This window comes from Muntiacus reevesi, chromosome 3 (assembly GCF_963930625.1).
Source record: "Muntiacus reevesi chromosome 3, mMunRee1.1, whole genome shotgun sequence".
Lineage (NCBI taxonomy): Eukaryota > Metazoa > Chordata > Mammalia > Artiodactyla > Cervidae > Muntiacus > Muntiacus reevesi.
The window spans coordinates 140,608,533-140,625,610 of NC_089251.1; the positions used below are offsets into that span (position 1 = coordinate 140,608,533).

A 17,078-nucleotide genomic window follows, 5' to 3' on the forward strand; every position below is an offset into this window, starting at 1 on the left:
TCAAGAGGTGTCCCCAAAGAGAGTGCAAAAGATATACCCTCCCAAGATCCAGAGCCAAAGATAGCCAAAGGAAGAAAAGGAAGGAAAAAAAAAATACAATTCCCCTGAGGACTGGCCATATACTGGAACTGCAGATGAAGTTCAGCCATATTTCTGTCCAACCATATCTAACTGCAAATGAGGATATAACCTACATTTTCTGCCCAGTCATATTTTGGGGCACCCAAATTTCATGGTAGATCAGTCGGTAAAAATCTGCTTGCAGTGCAGGAGACCCTGGTTCCATCTCTGAGTCAGGAAGATTCCCCTGGAGAAGGAAATGGCAACCCACTCCAGTATTCTTGCCTAGAAAATCCTGTAGACAGAGGAGCCTGGCAGGTTCCTGGCAGGCAGTCTGTGGGGTAGCAAGAGTCGGATACAACCTAGTGCCTAAAGGGAAAGTTGTTCAGTCGTGTCCGACTCTTTGTGACTCCATGAACTATACAGTCCATGGAATTCTCCAGGCCAGAATACTGGAGCGGGTAGCCTTTCCCTTCTCCAGGGGATCTTCTGGAGTGGGTAGCCTATCCCTTCTCCAGCAGATCTTCCAGACCCAGGAATCAAACTGGGGTCTCCTGCATTGCAGGTGGATTCTTTACCAACTGAGCTAGCTAGCTGGGAAGCCTAAACCACCACCGAATTGACAAACCAAGCTCTCAGGATGAAAAACAAGACAAACAAGAAGTTAACAGCTGCCCTTGGGAGAGAAAGAATCAATAACCAGTGTATCTGGATTTAGAAAGGAAAGGACCAGGTGAAATTTCAGTTTCCTTTTTCATCTGGACATAACAGGCATTCAGGAGGGCTGATTCTGTTAAGAATTCTCACCCTTTGCTGGTCTCCCAGTTTTCCCATAAACCCATCTGCAGGCTTCTCTGGTGGCTCAGATAGTAAAGAATCTGTCTGCGATGCATAAGAGGCTGATTCCATCCTTGGGTTGGGAAGATCCCTTGGAGAAGAGAATGGCTACCCACTACAGTATTCTTGACTGGAGAATGCCATGGATAGAGGAGCCTGGCAGCCATTGTTGTAAGATACTCATAGCTTCTGGAACCATAGTTCTTAGACATAAAATAAGCAGGTGTGCCAGAATGTAGTGTACTCAATTCTTTGGAACTTAAGGATCTCAGTTTTTTTAGCTAAGCTGTGGGTCTCTTGGAGCCATAATTAATACCTGAGAGGATTATGGCTCTGGATTGGGGATTGTGTGGTATTTTACAGCCTACCTTGTTGTATGGAAGTTTCCTTGGAATTGGCAGGTGACCTGGCATCAGCCTAACCCATTTTGTGACCAGTTTGTCCTAACACAAGAGTCTTTTGAGGTAGGCGACAAGTTCTCTAACAGCTTTTAAGTGCTCGACCATACCCGTCAATTTTGTGACTTTGGTCTTCTGAGATTCCTATTAGCGATAGTCTTTCAGTTCAGTTCAATCACTCAGTCATGTCCTACTCTTTGTGACCCCATGAACTGCAGCACGCCAGGCCTCCCTGTCCATCACCAACTCACGGAGTCCACGCAAACCCATGTCCACTGAGTCAGTGATGCCATCCAACCATCTCATCTTGTCGTCCCCTTCTCCTTCTGCCCTCAATCTTTCCCAGCATCAGGGTCTTTTCCAATGAGTCAGCTCTTCACATCAAGTGGCCAAAATATTGGAGTTTCAGCTCAACATCAGTCCTTCCAATGAACACCCAGGACTGATCTCCTTTAGGATGGACTGGTTGGATCTTCTTGCAGTCCAAGGGACTCTCAAGAGTCTTCTCCAACACCACAGTTCAAAACCATCAATTCTTCTGGGCTCAGCTTTCTTTATAGTCCAACTCTCACATCCCTACATGACCACTGGAAAAACCATAGCCTTGACTAGATGGACCTTTGTTGACAAAGTAATGTCTCTGCTTTTTAATATGCTGTCTAGGTTGGGCATAATTTTCCTTCCAAGGAGTAGGGCTGACTTTATTTTTGGGGGCTCCAAAGTCACTGCAGATGGTGATTGCAGCCATGAAATTAAAAGATGCTTACTCCTTGGAAGGAAAGTTATGACCAACCTAGACAGCAATAGTCTTTACATGCACATAACATGCCAACAGTAACCAAATTGACGGTACAGCAAGCTGGCCAAGAGAAAGCTTTAGGTGCACACCTCCAGCTATTCCCAATGAGAAACTACAGGCTAAACTAACAAACCCTAACAAATGGGGACTGTGGACTAGCCAAGGGCTAGGGACTTGAGTGACCCACCGAGGCCTGGCCTGGGACCGTGGACTAACCAAGGACTGAGGACTAACGCCCTATTAGAGCCTCCTGTCAGTCTCCAGGGCATCTTCCCCACTCAGGGATCGAACCCAGGCTTTCCGCATTGCAGGCGGATTCTTTTCCAGCTGGCTTCCCTGGTGGCTCAGCTGATAAAGAATCCGCCACATTATGGGAGACCTGGGTTCAACCCCTGGGTCGGGAAGATCCCCTGGAGAAGGGAATGGCTACCCACTCCAGTATTCTGGCCTGGAGAATTCCATGGACTGTATCGTACCTGGGGTCACAGAGAGCTGGACATGACTGAGCGACTTTGGCTTCACTTCTTTACCAGCTGAACCACCAGGGAAGCCCCCGTCAGTCTAGACTGACCCATTAACCCTAGTGTGGAAAGCGAATTAGATCAGGAGCTCAATGCAAAGAGAGTGGACCTTAGAGCCCAGAGGAACTTAGCCACAGCCCTTAGAAATGATAAGATAGATAAAAGACTCAAAGTTTACAGGTACCAGCACCTGTGTTTCTCGTTCTCTGAAACTGGCTGAAGTTTCCGCTGAACCCCACCACTGTCCCCAAGTTTGTTTTTTTTTTTAAATTCGACTGAGTAAATTTACGATCTTACTGGCTTCATTCAGTGATTCATGAATTGAGTGGCATCCCATCTAGCAAATAGAAAGGAGCTCTGAAGAGCTGAGCTAAATGTCATACTTGTATAGGCAGAAGATGGCTGGACCAGGAAGTTATACCAGCAAAGAGCTGACTGCTTATGGCAAGGTCATCTTCCTTGCAGAAGATGGCTGGGGTCTATCAGGCGGATGACTTCACTAGTGCTCACCAGGTAATTCCAGATTGACTGGTTTGAGATTTCATTCTCTGTTCTTTGTTGTTGTTGTTATAAGTCGCTTAGTTGTGTCCAACTCTTTGTGACCCCACTGACTTCAGCATGCCAGGCTTCCCTGTCCTTCACCATCTCCTGGAGTTTGCTCAAACTCATGTCCATTGAGCTGGTGATGGCATCCAGCCATCTCATTCTCTGTCTCATTCATCTCATTCTCTTCTCCTGCTTCCTCAATCTTTCCCAGCTTCATGGTCTGTTCCAGCTTCATGGTCTTCCCTCAGGAGGCCTGAGTATTAGAGCTTCAGCATCAGTCCTTCCAATGAATATTCAGGGCTGATTCCCTTTAGGAAACTGTACTTAAGTTAGGTATTAAGTCTTGGTTTGATGATACGGGGCTTAGCACATATCACTCCATTTTGGCCTGTTCTCTTTTTTCTAAATAGAAGTTTTTGTTTTTGTTTTTTTTACAAATATAACCCTTTAAACCATATTAATCTAATGACACTGGTACTATTCTCATTTCACAGGAGAGAAAAATGAGAGCAGGAGAGATCAAGTAACTTGCCCAATATCACACAACTCCTAGGTGGTTGGGCCAGGGTTTGAATCAGATCCTGTTTGATTTTGTTTCTCCATCTTAAGCTTTTAACTTCTTTGCTAAGTCATAAGGGGAAATGCTATCAGTTAGATATTTTTCTTAATAACCCATTATTTAGAGGAAATGAGAAACTTATAGTTTAAATACAAATTGACAGTGAAACTACTTTAAGTATCTTCTAAACAGATAAGAACTGGGAGGATCCTTAAACATATTGCCTCATCAAGTGACTAAGAACCAGAACAAGGAAATTACGAAGGAATGATCTTCCGTTTCCAGTCCCATTATTGTTACTGCAATAGTTACTATTATTATGGTCATTACTATGAAACCATTTTTTTTACTTTAGTGTTAAAGAGACTCATAACATTCTCAATTCACTCATTAAAATGATAAATGTTAGTACTCTATTCATATGAAATAATATAAACAAGCATTATCACCTATAGGGAAAACTGAGGACCAAAAATATGTAAATACCTTAACCCAGGCTATACAACCTGCCACTGAATTAAAATTTGTCCCATGTCCCTTAAGCTCGCATTCTGTTTAGTATTAATATAGTTTAGTAGTATTCTTACTTTGTTCACTCAGCCATCTTACAGTCAGGTATTAAGTGCCCGTAGATTTCAGGTGCTGTGCCATGGAATAACCAGCAGTTAAGATAGGAAGGGCCGTTCAGATAAGGAAGGCTAAAGAAAGACAGGGCATTAAATGAGATTAGGGCTCCTGTCAGTGGTCAGAAGCAGCATGGATGATTCTGAGATACAAAGTCACTTTTCTCCTCTGGAAAGGGTGTTTTTTATTGATGCTGTTCATCTTTTAAAATTATGCCAATGTGATAATACACTAATTTATATAAATAGAAGCCCTAATTCAAGGTCAGGCATATCAGCAGGATAAAATTAAATACCTCAGTCTGAAACTGTAGGGGGCCCATCGACCACTTTCAACCTCCTCAGCGCTATAGATAAGAATTCTTTGAATTTATACAATAGCAACTGAAATAGGGCAATTTTAAGACATTAAAGGGCCTTTAATATGCTGAGGCACATGGCTGCTAATGAAGTTTATCCATGTGTTGAGGCAGAAACTCATTAAACCCCTATTATGGGATGGAAACTAGCATAAGGGTTAACTGTTCAGTTCACAAGGTGGAGAGAGTTTAATAGGAGGGTTTGATAGTTTGGATTTAGCATATTCAGGGGCTTAGGAGAAAGAGTTTGGAAGAAGGGGTGTGAATGAGGTGGTGGAAAACAATTGATGGGAGAACCTTAGGGTTTCATCATATGATTTAGCAATATGCCAGCTCTTACTATTTATGAAGATAAAATTTAGGTAAACGTATATTGAGTCAAATGGCTTAAACTCAGCATATACACAACAAACACTTTTATTTTATTATTATAATATAGAAGGCTCTGTAGGATGCCTATTCCAGATGTCCTTTTAATGAATAATTGGTAGTCACAAAGTAGATAAACATGTTAAAATGAGAATTGAAGAGAAAGGAAAAACCGTGAAATAAATACTGCACCATAGACAGTATTTATGGAACACTCACTGTACTAGACACTATTCCTTCCCCGTCTCTGAGAACCTCATTTTTTGATGCAGAAGCCTGAAATATGGTTTCATAAAGTCTAAATATAATATTTAGAACCTGATTTCAAAAGAGAGCATGGATTGGGGTTGGGAGGTAGGAAAAGGGAAAAGAGGAACCTCATTTTAGAAAAGGCTGTGAAAGTAATGGAATGTTATCAATTCTAAGATTTAAAAGTTAGGCCAGCTCTGTTTGCTTGAGAAGAGGAAAAGAGGGTCATGAGAAGTCTGTGCCAATGAGGGCTTGCCATTGGGGAGACCAACTTAGAGTGTTCCCTTTAATAAATACATAATGTATAGAAGTTGTTTCTAATATAATAAGAGTATTAATCACCATGATCATCAGGGTTATCCTGTATATATGTTATAGTGAGATGTTGGGAGAAAGTTAAACGGAGCCTTTGTAAAGACTGCAGGTGAAGAGAATATTGTTAAAATCAATTGGTGGTAGGCAGTACTTCTTTCTCCTGAAGTTGAAACAGTAGTGGATTGATTCTATTTGAATCAGGAAACCAGGGGGAGTTTAAGAAAGTCATGGGTAATAAAACCAAAACCCTTTTTTCCTTTAAACTTTAGAATAATCCTTTTGAAAAAAAATTAGGACAGATGAAAAAATGTTTGTTTAAATGATGTGTCTTTCTTTGAAAAATATACATTTTCAGTTCTGTAGAAATTATAGTTGAAGCCCCATAAATAGATCATGAGGAAACAAGCTTTTCATATAAAGAAGCTGATTCTGGGCAGCAAATGGAGCCCTGGGAGTCCAGGCTACTTTGGTTATATGTATTGTGGGACTCAGAGTCAGACTCCTCAGGTACCAAATGAAGAGGGTCTGGCCATTTCCAACAAGGCAGTTTCAGTTTGTCCCCACACTAATGGAGATGAACTCGCTGGCCTTGGGCAAACCTGTTTCCTAAAAATTTCAGTTCCTTCCTTCTTCATGGCCCACCCAAGAATCTTGTACTTGATGCTTTCCTATACTGAGTCACTTCCTGCCTTTTTGACCTTCCTTTGACCTGTTTGGGGCTTCCGAGGAGGCTCAGTGATAAAGAATCCCGCCAACCAATGCAGGAGACTCAAGAGACTAGGGTTCAATCCCTGGGTTGGGAAGATCCCCTGGAGGACGAAATGACAACTCACTCCAGTATTCTTGCCTGGAAAGTCCCATGGACAGAGGAGCCTGGAAGGGCTGTAGTCCACGGGGTCACAAGGAGTGGGACACGGCTGAGCACAGAAACACCCTCCTTTACATCAGAAAGGATTTGGTGCACGATTGATTGATGGATTACATATCCATTAACCAGTATTTTATAAAATAAAAATGAGAAATCTTTTACTACTTTTTTATTCTTCAATTCTAGGAGCCTCTTCATGGAATTTCAGGAATCTACAGGCAAGTAGGCAGACAAGATGGGGGAGCTGTTAGAAGCTGGAGCAGCATTCTCCACTTCCCACTCATTCCCTTCCCCCTGCTACCAGATTTTCTATATTTTCTAAGAGTAACCTATTTTCAGCCGTTTTAAGAAGTAATATATTGAATGTTAATAGAAGCAAGACCATTCAGAATAATCAAAAGGTAGTGGCTTTTTAATTTGCTGGCTATTTGGGCCACCGGTGACAGTCACTCCCCGTTTCTGCAGTGTCCCCATATTTGGTTGCCAGTATAAGGACCTGACTAGCTTATATAATGGAGGTCAGCCCATTTGAATTATTTAAGGGTGTCTGCAGAGAGAGTACGCTTTCCGCAGTCTGTCCCATATTTCTCTTCACTTTGTCTTCTCCTTTACCATCTATGCTTATTGAGGTTGGTGAGTCGGGCACAGATGCAGGATTGGACCCAGTAAGGTTTTAGAGGTAGAAGACTAGGGCACCCCATTACTAGTTTCTTAATGGAGCCTAGGTCTGGCTTTGTCTTAAACCAGGCCTGCTTGGCAGACTTTCTTCCTTTTTGGGCCTTGGGTCTTTTCCTTTCTTCCCTTCAAAAGTTATCTGCATTCAGGCTATATTCCTTTTATTTTATTTGCAAAATAAATAGAACTTACAATTTAAAATTCATGTTCTGCAAGTCACTCATCTGGTTTCAGCAGACATATACTTTAGGCTTCTTTTGTTGTTTCTGTCTTTAGAGTGTGTCTTCTCTCCATTACTGTAATTGACATTTAATTTATGGAATTCAGTAAAGTGAAAATTCCCTGTTTTAGGAAACAGGTTTGACATTTAATTTATGGAGGTCAGCTTTATGCATACTGTTGTCAAACAAACAAGGTAAAATTTTTAAAAGTCCCACATTTATTGGGATAGAATAGTTTCAACCATTTCACTAGTGAGCTAGAGCTGACAAAAGCCATCAATCCTTTGGTGGTGGGCAGGAAGCCAAACACTGTCCTCAGAGGGGAAGGTTCTTTTCCTTCATGGGAGAGCGTTGCCCAGTTAAGTGTGTTACAGTGTCTAACATCTTCTGGAGCCTTTGCGGTGTTCATAACAGGAGAATTTGGTAAGAAGGATGAGAGCTTGTTCTAAGAAGACACTGTTACGTGAGAGAGGGTCTAGGAGTCTAATGGATGCCTTAAATAAAATGTAGACTCACATAAACTGTGCCCTGATGACTAAAACCCAGGAAAATGGTTGATGCCACTACATGTCCTGGTTTATAAGAAGCGCAGCATGCAGTAGAAAATATTTTAGAATAGTGCTGCAGAAGGCATGTTTAAACACTTTCTGTCTTCATTTTGTATGTTCATGTGGTTTCACATCACCTCACTGGAATTCATTAGTGTGATTATGAACCTACACATGGTGTTTGAATCCCCTTACTGCGGTATACACACTCTTCATCTGTACTCCCCTTCTATTGTAGCAAGGAAAGAATGATTCCACATGTCGAATTCTCAGTTGGTCATGAGCTTATTGAAACCAGTATCGGTATTTTAAAAAGAGCAACAAAAGATACATCTCCCTTCTCTGATATAGGTAATAAGACATTTTATGTTCCTCATGCTCAGGAGAGAGTGTCAGAAAATCAATATGAATAAATTCCAAGTACACAGAGGATTCAACCTATTCGAAAATGTAGTGTGTGGCAGAATGACGGTATGCATTATTAAATGTCTTTTGCTTCACTCACATGTAAATATTAGCATGAAGAAAAGGTACCATAGGTTACTTAAGAGTTTAGGCAGAAGGCGATTTGCTGGCTTTTTTGTTTTTTTCGTTCTTTGTTGTTGTTGTTTAGTGTCTCAAGGCTTACAGCTAATCTGAATTTGAAACTAAATACTGTCATTACAGAAGATTTTTTTCTGAGTTCTTCCAATTTCTCTGGGGACAAAATAATGGCTGCTTGAAGCAGTGGAGAAACAGTAATTAGGGCAAATAGTAATACTGTGCATGATTGAGGAAAATGTGAGGAAAGGAGGGAGAAAATGCAACAGACAGACTTGTACAGCCTGTTACTAGGAAACCACATCAGCATTAAATACAGTGTGCTAATTGGCTATCCTTTTTCTGCCTGGGTACCAGCCTGGGCCTGCTACACAGCTGTTTCTGCTCCTTCTGGTTGCTAGGTAACTGCATCAATTTTTTTCTCCCTCTTTGTATTCTGGAGGCTAATTGGCTACTTCTGCTCCTGGTGTTGCTGCTGGGTACCAGTCTGGGCCTGCTGCTCTGCTGTTTTCCAAAGGGATTTAATGGGGGGAAGGGAGGAAAAAGGGAAAGAAAGATATGCTGGCAATTAATGAAGCATAAGTGCAAATTCTACACAGTGTCTGGCACCTGCGTCCCCTCAGCTTGCTTTCTCAACTAAATCCTTTTGCTCTGAAAACACATTAGAATCTTGAAGTCTTTCTTCTGCTTACCTTTTGAATATCGTTTAAAAGAAATAAGACATTTGAAGACTTATTACTTCAATGATGGATTTGATCTTCTTAAGAAAGAACTGGCAAGTCATTATACATCTATAGTTGATATGGGCACTAATAGAATTTGTGCAAACATGAACTTTCCTAACTTAGTAACAAAGCTGCATCTTTAACATCTTAAGGAGAGTGCCATTTTATCTCTTAAATGGACCAAATTTTTTATAGCCATTCTTCTTGATATCACACAGAGTATAAAGTAAGAAATCAAATGGACTGAAAGCAACTATAGGATTTTCCCAACTGTTTTATTCATGAAGAAGGAGTAGAGAGAAGGTTCTAGACCCATGACTTTTCCATTATGGGTATCATTCGTCTGATGTGTGCAGCACATGTTCTAAGTGCTTTTTGCTGATACATTACATCTACATAGAAATAAATATGTTTGCATACCTTATTTTTCTTTCCTTATAGGAAACAAACAAATGTGGGGCAAAGTAAACCTAGAGTCAGTTTTGTGATTTTTTTTTTAAAGTGTAATTACTTTCCATATCACTGCATTTCCTAGCTAAGTAGAGGTTTCTATTTCATCATTATTGAAATTTTCCCTGGAAGTGTGGGAAGGAAGATTCTTCAGAAGTGAAGCGATGCTTCAAGGAGGTTTCACTTTAAATGGTTGAGAAAGTGTATGTAAATTGAGGCCCCTTGAAGAGGCAACTTTGTCCCTCTGGGAAGGAGCTGTTTTATTGAGAAAACTCAGAGCATGTTGTGTGACTGTGCACAGAAATAGTTAGCAGAGGCAACTCTTACTCGGCGCTAATGGCTGGTACTGGCTTCCCATACTAATGAGATCTACCCTCCACTGTTGAGAGTGAAGCAGGAGAAGCTCTATTCTGAGCAGCAACCCTGTCACTAGTAGATCAGACCAGAATCTATGGAATCATTTCTGCTCAAATTATCCTTAAAATAGGTAGAAGGCCTCACTCAAGGATAATGGAGAGGAGAGTGCAGTGTTCATAGTTCTTAGGGCTTCCCCCATGGCTCAGCGGGTAAAGAATCCAACTCCAGTGCAGCAGATATAGGAGATGTGGGTTCGATCCGTAGGTCAGGAGGATCCCTGGAGGAGGGCATGGCAACCCACTCCAGTATTCTTGCCTGAAGAATCCTGTAGACAGAGGAGCCTGGAGGGTTGCAGTCCATGGGGTCGCACAGAGTTGGACACGACTGAAGCGACTTAGCGCACACACACACATACCAACACACGTAAGCATGCTTTGGGGGTTGAGGGAAGGAGATATTCCACAAAGCTGTTTCAAACTTTGCATTCTCCTCAATCTCAAAACACCCCTGCTTTGCTAATTCTCGTCTGCATACAATATTACTGCTTCCTGTATGAGGTGCATCAGTTGACAGACCTGGAGAAGAGGATCCAGTGGCTGCTAGTCACCCAGCAGGGCTGCTGCTGTCCCAGATCTTGCTTTTGTGCACATCAGAAAAAGGTGCCCTTCCATGGAGCAGGTGCAACCTGTACTTGGGTGGCAGAGCTGGTGTCAGCTCCCCTCCACCCTTCAGCTGGACATCCGGTGCCCACTGCCTCACATGGCTGCCTCCTCACCACAGGAGCTGACCCACTTGGCCGGCCTTCCCTAACCCTCCATGAACTTGAGAAGCTAATGAGGTTCCGGCAGGAACATGAAAGTCCCGTGACTGTTCAAGGGTGGATACTGGGACCTTCTCTTCAGTGGTTTGCTTCCAAGGTGGTGCAGTGTGGCAAAGGATCTGCCCACAGTGAAGGAGACTCAAGAGAGGCAGGTTCCATCCCTGGATCGGGAAAATCCCCTGAAGTAGAAAATGGCAACCCACTCCAGTAGTCTGCCTGAGCCTGGTGGGCCACAGGCCAAGGGTCTCAAAGAGTCAGACGCAGCTGAGCACGTAGGAAACTCTAAAAGTGGCCGGCCATTGTGTGTGAGAACAAACCTTTCAGCCCAGCCACTGTCCCCAAATATGAGATCATTAGTTGCTTAATGCTGTGATTCTCAACTTGGGCCCATTTCCCCCCTCTGGAGACATTGGACGGTGTCTGGAGATACTTTGGGTTTTCACATCTTCGAGGAGGAGGGAGTTGCTACTGGCTTCTGGTAAGTGGAGGGCAGGGATGCTGGTCAGTCCACTACACAGCGCAGTTCTGTACACAGGAGAGCTTCCACCGCCGACCCTCACTGGGCCCCAAGTGTCCACAGGACTGAGATTGAGAAATCCTGGCCTCATGCAATGTTAACTGGCCTTTGCTTCTTCTCTTTGGGCTCCTCTGCACCACTTGCAAAATATTTCTTCATCCTTTTAAGATTACTGACCAGGTCTTGCCTTCCCTTTTGTGCTTTTTTTTTTTTTTTTAATGTGGACCATTTTTTAAAGTCTTGATTGAATTTGTTAAAATATTGCTTCTGTTTGGTGTTTTAGTTTTTCGACTGAGAGGCATGTGCGATCTTAGCTTCCCAGCCGGGATCGAATTTGCACCCTCTGCATTGGAAGGCGAAGCCCTGACCACTGGTCTGTCAGGAAGGCCCCCTCTTGTGTTCTTTTAAAAATCGACTAAATATGACTGTTGTATAATTATTTCTTTTGGGTCTTAGAAGATGTGCTGTCGCCCCTCCCCCCTTACACTATGAGAAAAGTCTTTCCACCTCTACCCAATGCTTAACTTCCTTAAATTAACATTAATTATTGAAGCTGCTCACAGGCAACATCCCCTCCCTTCTTGCTGAAGGCTTCTGACCTGTAATAATTTGAGATTTTGCTGAGGCAGGGATTTAAATCACATGGGCTGCCAGGCTGGTAGGTGGGAGAGAGGCTTTTAGCCAGGAAGTGGGTCCATCTGAGCAGGCACTAACTATAGTTCTCTACCCGTCCTCTCATGTACAGCAGTCTCGCCAAATTGTAACAATTGCTTCCTTATTGTCAAAGAGAAGGTTGATTGTTAGGGCTGAGAATAAATATTTTTAGTCAGAAAGTAGACCAGAATTTTACTGGGGAAACTGTATTGCACTGGTGTGGTCTATCTCAGTGCATTTCCTATCATTCACTGTTGGGTTCACACCAGTACCGTGAGGAAAGTACCATGAGGAATGTACCGTGAGGCATTTTGAGTTCTCAGGGAGAAAGGTGCGACCTGAGGTAAAAGGATTTGAAGTGGCATTATCTAATGGACACATACTTCAGGCTTGCATTTTGTCAGGAGACGTGAATTATGCATTGGCCCTTTCAGCTGCATTCACATGCATAGAAAATAACATTGTCAGACGTGTCATCCCCAGATACAATGGACAATATGCTATTATAATTGTGTGGCATTGTCCTTGCTGTTTGGAGATAATACTGCTGACATTATTCCTCTCATACATGTGAATGTGGCTGTAGGGAAGACGTGACATCTGTGTCTTTCACACAGATTAGCTTATCCCTTGCCACTTGGAGAGATTGCGATTAGTGAGCTAGCCTCCTGGGGTCACGGTGAGTGCCATGTTTTGGATCACAGTTGTTATCGGACCTTAGTTTTAGGTTCAGTAGGGAATTAGTAAGATTTATCTTGATGACCTGAAGAGGCAATGGTTATTTAGTCAGCTCCCCAGAGCAGATGTGCTAAAGAAAGGGTAGGCTGAGACATTCCTACCCAGATTGGAAATGATGAAGGCAGGTGGGGACCAAACCTGGGAATGGTTGCCTGCACTTGATTGCTTTATCCAAGGAAGTGAGCAGTAAGATATCACTTACACTGATCGTCGTAGCTCACCCAGTGCTTTCACTTACCTCATTTTATTTAACCCTCATTCACCTGTGAGGTGTTCTCATTCCCATTTTATAGATGAGGAAACTGTGGCTCTGAGAATGATTTTTCAAAGATTTCTGTGATGAAGCCTAGTGCGTACCCCATTCTATTTGTTCTTTGGAAATCAAGCTTTTTGTGGGGCTAGAGGGAAGGGACTAAATTCAGACAGAATATAAAGAGGTTTAGTTGTTCAGCAAAGTAAATGGCTTAATACTTTAACCATCCTTGTCTCACACATATGCTTAATAACTGATGAGTTGCTATCTTGGATCCTATATGACAAGTTTAGAATAGTTAACAAAACTGAATGATTGTCTTATCTAGTGAATTACCTATATCTGCTGAATATAGGTATTCGGTCTTGATTGAACTTAACGATCTTTGATCTTGGTTTTTGGGTTGGTTTTTTTTTTTTTTTTCTATTTTAAGAAATAAAGCTAGTTTTGAAGAACCCAACAAATGCAAGGCATTGATTCTCGAGATGATAGCTTAGTACTAATACCCTTGCATATTTAAGAAAATTTGAAGAGAGAAGTAAATCATAAATAGGAACTTCTCTCCAATCCCTTAAAAGAATGCACTTTAGCAGTCCTCTTTCCTTACTAAACTGGAAAATCCAAGTGGAGGTGCCTTAGAGAAGAGGTGGGAGAAGCTATGAGTGGATAGGTCTTGGTGTGTAGGTTGCACGTTGCTGTCTTAGGCGTATCAGGGCTTTGCTTGGGGAGTTTGAACAAATAATTTGCGCTCTCATTTTATTTGTATGATCCTCGTAGAGTTAAAAATAATTCTGTTTATCTCTTTTTTCTTGGCCACACTTTTTGGAGGATGTTTATGGATGTGTAAAATACCTTAAGGAAAAAAACTCATGGTCGATACAGGAATTAGAAATCCCCTAGTCAGCAGAGATCCCAACACAGGTGAAGATTCTGCTGCTGTGTGCAACGATCTTCCCTCTGTATTCAGGAGAGCACGTGGTGGAGAAGAATAGCTGCTTTCTAGCATTCTGCCTTAAGGATCTACAGGAACCTCCGAGTGACAGGCACTTGCATTGTCTTCCGGAGATCTGAAGAATGAAATGGTTTCAACACTGAAAGACAAATTCCTGGAAGGTAGCGGGAACAACACACGCGACCCCGGAGGGAACAACACGTGTGACCCCGGAGGGCTCTGCTTTTAGAGGATTGTTTGGCTGTCCGTTTTCCTTTGTCTGATCCTGGGTTCCTGAGCATCTTTATATTTTCAGATTTACTTCCCCCTTCTATTTATTCTACCTGCCAAAGAATTAAGCTAATAAATCATTAGAACTGGCAGGGCCCTCATCCTCACTTAATATGCATCTCCTGCTTACTTAGAATTTGCCGCTAAGCATTGGCAAGCTTTCTAACTCATGTGTGTTTTTCCACTCCCCCACAATCAGATCTTGAATTTTTTTTGTGATTTTCCTTGGTGTCCATCTTCTCCACAAAGAATGGTAAATAAGCAGTGACAGGGACTGGAAATAATCCTTTCAACTAAGGAAAACCTTTCATGCCTCTTTCCCACTGCTGTCGTTGCCGAGTTAGGAGAGCCATAGGCACCAAGTTTGCAGGATCAATTACAACGAGCTCACTGTTAAACATTTTTTTTTTAATCTGTTGTGAGAAGAATAAAGCAATAATTAAAATTAACTGAACAGCTTTTGCTCTATTGAGGCGTTAAACCTTTGTGTAAACACAATCATATTGTGCAAACATGGGTCTTTTCACTTGGCTGATTTAGACAGTGAAACCACTGAAGTTTTGAGGTCTCTGGGTCAAGGACCCGTTTTGACACGGTTTGAAAGGTCACCTGCTCATTTGTGTCTCCGCTGTGCTGCACACAGGGCCGGGAGCGGGTCTGATTCCTTCCCCCCACCGTGGCACAAAGAGGAGCCGGCTGGCATTTGGCAGATTGTGGGTCTGAGACCAGCACACAAAGCCGGAACGCTTCCCACGAGGCGTGGGGGGGTGTGTGTGGGGGGGAGATAGTGGTGTTTGCCGGCCCCTGGGGCCCAGGCAGTGAACTGGTTCGAGCGTGGAGAAAACAGCAGTTATAAAATATAAATGTGTTTATTATTACACTGGGCCCCATGCTATATAATTTTACACATACTCATATCGGTGATTTATGGCTGCAGCTCTGTATGGAGGAGAAGCTTGCTAATTCACCCAAATTGATAGGGAGGACTCTGAAGATGATCAAACTGGAAGGAGCAGTAACTGAGAAAAAATGGTCTCCTAAAACAACCAAAAAAAAAAAAAAAAAAAAGTGGCTGCTATGTCAGAGGCATCCTTTGTTCATTTATTTTGATAAGCAGAGCTTCGCCTTAATTATTCACGCTGATGCTTGCTCTGAGAGGAGTGTCCCGCACGTGGCCTGGCAGCCTGGCTCAGTGCTGGGCGCTCTGGGAGATTAATGCCAAAACACCCAGCCCAGCTTTTCTTCAGCTTTTCTTGAGATGGTGTCATGCTTTCATCTGTGAGAGGTGAAGACAGGTCTGGGGATGGCGGGTGTTGAGTGTGTTGGAGGAGAGGAGAAAAGAGGGGAGGTCCCAGCCCCAGTTTGGGGCACGCCTGTGCAAATCAAATCACCCTGAACCTTCCCAGGGTGGGTGGTGATTTTCCCATCGAAGGGATGAGAAACAGAAGCCTGGGAGAGCCCGGGGTACCCAACTAGTGAGGGGCTGAGCTGAATTCTGAGGCAGAGTCTGACTCCGGAGCCCATTCTCCTGCAATATTCTGCAGGGTTTTCTAGGAAAGAAGCCGGGAAGGGGCACAGGAGCAAACCACCACCCCTCCCCCCCCCACCTCCGCTGCAGTCCATCCCGTTTGCTCTGCATTCAGCCCATTTCCTGATCTTAGCAGCAATTATCATCGTTTCCTACAGCTTTCCCAAGTGATTCTTGTCTTGGCAGAATCTTGAGTTACTTCTTCTGGGAGCTCTTCAGAAGGAAAGCACTTTGGAACAGCATGCACTAGTTCCCAAGTACTCAGAGCATCCATGATTCATGCCTCCTGCAGAGGGAACTTCATGCAGACAGAACGCTGAGGCCCTGGGATAACTGGATGGGCCGTTTTTTCTTGGGTGTATAATTACTAGAGGGTGGTACCAAATGGCCCACCCACTCTATTCATAGCAGAGCCTTGGGAAGCATCCCTGTCCACAACCTTTTGTTTCCCCCTTATTCAGTCGTTTTCTATAGCTTGTTGGCACTACTTTCTAACTATGCTTTTTATTTGTTCAGCTTTCTGCCTCTCTGCTGCTAGGAGTAGTGCCATCCATGTTCCAGCCACCATCTTCTCTCTCCCAGATGGTTGTAGAACATCCAAGAGGGTCTCTCTCATCATCTCATTTCCCTCTGCAGCCCATTCTCCATTTTGTAGCCAGGGTGATATTTTAAAGATTCAAATCTGATTGTGCTCTATGCCTCTGCTTAGCAGCTCACCATGGCTGCCGTTGTTTTCAGGATCCTGTCCAGATTCTTAAACGTGGTGTATGAGACCACTGTCCGTTAGAAATACGTAATACAGGCCACATGTACTTTATTTAAAAAGTAATTAACTATACTAATTAATTTTAGTACTAGTCTTTAATTTCCACATGTCATCAATATTCACATTTATTAATGAACACTTTACATTTCTTTCCATAGTAAGTCTTTGATAGCCAGCATGTATATTACATTTAGAGCGGTTTTTATTCAGATTGCTCACATTTCGGATGCTCAGGAGCCAGATGGGATAAGTGGCTTCCAAATTGAACCAAGCGGTCTGGCCGCTGCCTGATTCTCTCTTCCCATTGTGTCGCCCTCTGCCTGCTGGACTCACACTCCAGATACCTGTCTTTGGCTTTCCAGGCTAGATGTGGGAGGTGTGCCAGAAGGTAAGCGTTTGGGGAACTAGCCCAACGTGGAGCCTTCTTCAGTCTATCTTTGAACCTGCAGGGTCTTCAGAAAGTCAGAGGTGTGGGTTAAGAATGAAGTCCTCCCTTGTCATTGGCCTTAGGGTTTTCCATTTTGGTTTATCTAGGGCTAAACTGATGCTTTTTTGGGGAAA

At 43.0% G+C, this 17,078-nt stretch overlaps 1 protein-coding gene across 3 annotated transcripts in view; it reads left to right on the top strand.

Annotated features, from left to right (window-relative positions):
* KLF7 (KLF transcription factor 7) overlaps positions 1-17,078 on the top strand; it is a 103,553-nt gene that overhangs the window by 60,697 nt on the left and 25,778 nt on the right. The window contains exon 3 of one of the 3 annotated variants that reach the window (XM_065930720.1): positions 13,830-14,754. The exons of the other annotated variants lie outside the window; for them this stretch is intronic. Coding sequence (XP_065786792.1) covers positions 13,830-13,858 — 29 coding nt within the window. The 3' untranslated portion in view covers positions 13,859-14,754. Of the gene's footprint in view, positions 1-13,829; positions 14,755-17,078 lie in introns of those variants that run through there. 3 annotated transcript variants of the gene reach the window in all.